Source organism: Cololabis saira, chromosome 13, assembly GCF_033807715.1.
Source record: "Cololabis saira isolate AMF1-May2022 chromosome 13, fColSai1.1, whole genome shotgun sequence".
NCBI lineage: Eukaryota > Metazoa > Chordata > Actinopteri > Beloniformes > Belonidae > Cololabis > Cololabis saira.
The window spans coordinates 16,476,984-16,481,191 of NC_084599.1; the positions used below are offsets into that span (position 1 = coordinate 16,476,984).

A 4,208-nucleotide genomic window follows, 5' to 3' on the forward strand; every position below is an offset into this window, starting at 1 on the left:
GCCAGGCCCCATCCCAACCAACCAGATGCCACTGGCATGGGACGAGTGGGAGGGCCAGGAGGGGCAGGAGTGACACGCCCCACAGAGAGACCAGGGTGTGGGAATCACGGTAGATCCCACACTGATCATGGAGGTGGACGGCGACCAACAAAGGTTTCTGGTGGACACGGGAGCCACCTGTTCCACAATGAAGGTGGTTCCGAAATCTCATCTGTCCAGCCGTACATTGACGGTGACTGGCTTCTCTGGGGATAAACAGACTCTACCATTCACACAACCCCTCAGGACGAGGGTGGGACTACAAACTCTGAAACATTCGTTTCTCGTATCACCACAAGCTCCTTGTAACCTGATGGGAAGAGACTTACTGATCAGGTTGGGGGTGATGATTCAGTGTGGTCCCGATGGTTTAACGCTTACCTTTCCGGACGGAGGTACACAACAATGCGTGGGTTACCCATCCAGCGGACAGTTCATGTTATCCCCTCAGCCAGATCCGGCCGCAGACATATATTGGGCTTTGTTGGAACCAGAAACACCAGCTACTCCCGGTCTCTATACGGTCTATCAACAGTGGCGCCCTTGGGTCGACACACTGGGTCCCTATGCTCCTCCTCCTGATCCCTTACATCTTACATTATTTTATGACAGACAGGACACCCAATGCTACCACGATGCCTTCCAAAACATACAGGGGGACCGTTGGAGTATTGTGTGTACACACATGTATATTTCCGCTGTAGGCGTTGCCGCCTCTGCGGCACTCACAACTGAACAACTGAGGTGGTATGAAATGGCGGACGAGGCTTTTCCTCATGTGTCATTGGCCTTGCACCCGGGTCATCAGGCTAAAGATTTAGGTCCGATGGTCAAACGCCTTCAGAACAGCACAGACTGGCAGTCCACTGGGTTGCCTAATGTGCTTTATTCCCCTAGTGGGGAAGGTTACGCAATTTCAATTAAAACAGTTAACCAGTCTGTGCTCCAACACTCGCAGGTGACTCGACACCATGGACGCGAGCTTGAAGACCACCCATTGACTGAGGAGTTGATCGGAGTTCTTCCAGACTCCTTATGGTCTAGCAGCCCTACGGATGTTGGCTCCGTCTCTTGTCCAGATATTGAATTTGATCTGACGGATGGCAACCCCTTATGGGTTCCCCAATACCCTCACAAACCAGCCGCGGTTGAGGGAATTGCAGACACTATACATGGCTTATTAGAGGCGGGGGTGTTAGAACTGTCCTCCTCCAAGTGGAATACCCCCATTCTTCCTGTGGAGAAGAAAGGCACGGGTAAATGGCGCATGGCACATGATTTGCGGCGAATTAATGCGAGACTGGTTACTAAAACCATACCGGTCCCAAACCCGTACACAGCTTTGTCTACCTTGACCCCGGACCAGAGCTGGTTTACGTGTATAGACTTGGCGAATGCATTTTTCTGTCTCCCTCTACATCCCCGCTGTCGCGACATTTTCTCATTCATGTATAAGGGTTGTCAGTACCGCTACACTCGAGTCCCACAAGGGTTTGCCTTGTCTCCCGGACTCTTTAATGGCGTACTTAAGGAGGTCTTGGCGGATTGTCCGCTGCCATCAGGCACCACTTTGATCCAATACGTCGATGACCTCTTGCTTGCCTCACCCACAGCGGAAGACTGCTTAACAGCAACACGGGCGGTGCTGGAAATTTTGGCCCGTGCCGGATTTAAGGTCTCCAAAGCAAAATTACAATGTGCTAGAAAACAGGTTTCATTCCTCGGGAGATTGGTGTCCCAAAAGGGGGTGCACATCTCTCCGGAGCATCGCTCCTCCATCCTCCACCACCCCAAACCCCTGACTGTAAAGGACATGTTGTCCTTTTTAGGCCTGACGGGGTACAGTCGGACGTACATACCTGACTATACCTCCACCACCCAACCATTACGCGACATGGTAAAACAATTAGGCATGAGGAACCTAATGGCGCAATTAGAGTGGACCGAGGCTGCAGAAAGAGCGTTTATTCTGTTGAAACAATCGCTATCGTCGGCAGCAGACCTCTCCACCCCGGATTACTCGTCTCCGTTTTATCTGGATGTTTCTGTAACAGGATCGTCAGCGAACGGTGTCCTGTTCCAGAAAAAAGGGGGAGTGCGGTTTGTAATCATGTATGTCAGTGTCCTTCTGGACAACATGGAAACACGACACCCTACATGCACACAGCATGTAGCAGCTATGGCGAAATTGATCGAGAAAACGGCCCACATCGTGATGGGACACACACTGATAGTTCTAACAACACACAGTGTGGTGGCGTATGTAACATCAGCGTTGTTCACAATGACTCCATTAAGACAAAGAAGGTTGTGTAAAGTGCTGGAAGCACCAAATATTTCATATACACACGAAGGAATCAACATGGCAGATCATATCACACAGGGAGAACCACACAAGTGCATGGAAAGAATCGTTAGAGACGACAAAGTCAGGGAAGACTTAGCGGCGACACCGTTTGACGAAGCAGTCAATTTGTTTGTAGATGGATGCTGTTTTAAACACTGGGACGAAGGGTTACAATCAGCATACGCGGTTGTGAAAGAGGAAGACGGAACATGGGAAACAGTAGAAGCTAGCAGGATTGAAGGCGCTCAATCGGCCCAGAGAGCAGAAGTGTTGGCTATAATAGCAGCTTTGAGATGGGGAACGGATCAGAGAATCAACATTTACTCAGATTCTGCATATGCAGTAGGGGCGGCACAAGTTGAACTAGGAAGATGGGAAAGAGCGGGATTTCGAACAGCAGACAACAGGCCAATCAAATATGAGAAAGAAATGAGGGACTTGGCACTAGCGCTGCATTTGCCAGCACAAGTGGCGATCATAAAATGCAAAGGACATGACAAAAGCGCAGGCAAAGTGGCACTGGGAAATCAGAAAGCGGATGAAGCAGCTAAGACAGCAGCGGGGTATATACCCACACAAATGATAGTGCAGGCAGAAACAGATAGATATGAATGGGGCCAGGAACAACTGAAAATCATGCAAGAAAAAGCGTCCCCGCAGGAAAAAACGTTGTGGGTAAACCGAGGTGGGAAAGATCATGAAGGCATTTGGAGAGCGCCGGATGGGAGAGTAATCCTCCCCCCAGGCATTCGACAACAACTTTTGGAACAAGCACACGGAGTTGGTCATGTGGGAGTTGCACAGATGATGAGAAACCTAGGACAATGGTGGCATCCTTATCTTAAGGACATGGCCCAACACGTAATCCAGTACTGTGAACAATGTAGGGATTTTAATCCAAAACGAACGGTCCATCCAGAGGCAGGAAAATTTCCCCTAGACACGCAGCCCGGGAGAGAAATCATAATCGATTACACCGACATGATTGACAGGGTACAGGGGTATCGATATCTGTTGGTTTGTGTGGATGCATTTACAGGATGGCCAGAGGCCATACCCACTCGCAAAGAGGACAGCAAATCAGTCATTAAATTTCTGATTAACCATTATATACCCAGACACGGGTTTCCACAAAAAGTAAGGTCAGATAATGGGACCCACTTCAAAAACAAGGACCTGGAAGAGGTGGAGAACATGCTGGGTTTGAAACACAAGTTCGGGACAGTATATCACCCGCAATCCCAAGGTAAAGTCGAGAGGATGAACGCGAATATTAAGACAAAATTGGCAAAAATCTGTGCACAGACCAAAATGACATGGGTGGATGCGCTGCCCTTGGCCTTGATGGCTATACGGAGCTCGGTGAACACGGGCCACGGACTGACCCCGTATGAACTACAGACCGGACGACTGTTTCCAGGGCCGCAGAATGCGCCCTACTTGATGGATACCGACAAATATAAACTTGGTCAGAAAGCTTATTTTGCCGAACTGCAAAGTTTGGTATCTGCTTACTCCAAACAGGTCGGGGACTCCACGGACAGGCGGACACCAACCCCACAGACAGAGTGGGTTCTCCTAAGAGTCATCAAGAGAAAGTGGTCGGAGCCAAGGTGGACAGGACCCCACCGCATCACGGAACGGACCTCCCACGCCGTTCGACTCCACGGGAAGGGTGACACGTGGTATCACTGGTCGCAGTGTGCACCGACCGACCCACCTCAAAGATCAGTACCCCAGATCCGGCTGGATCTGGCACAGCTGCGGACGTCAGACCTGAGCCCTCAGCAAGGGGCAGAATAATCCCCTGGGCAGGTCCAAC

The 4,208-nt window shown here is 50.3% G+C and overlaps 1 protein-coding gene across 1 annotated transcript; it reads left to right on the top strand.

Annotated features, from left to right (window-relative positions):
• The first annotated feature begins 793 nt into the window (after positions 1–793).
• On the top strand, positions 794–4,208 carry LOC133458765 (uncharacterized). The gene has a single exon (XM_061738968.1). It carries the CDS (start codon positions 794–796, stop codon positions 4,187–4,189), a length of 3,396 nt encoding a protein of 1,131 aa, XP_061594952.1. The 3' UTR covers positions 4,190–4,208.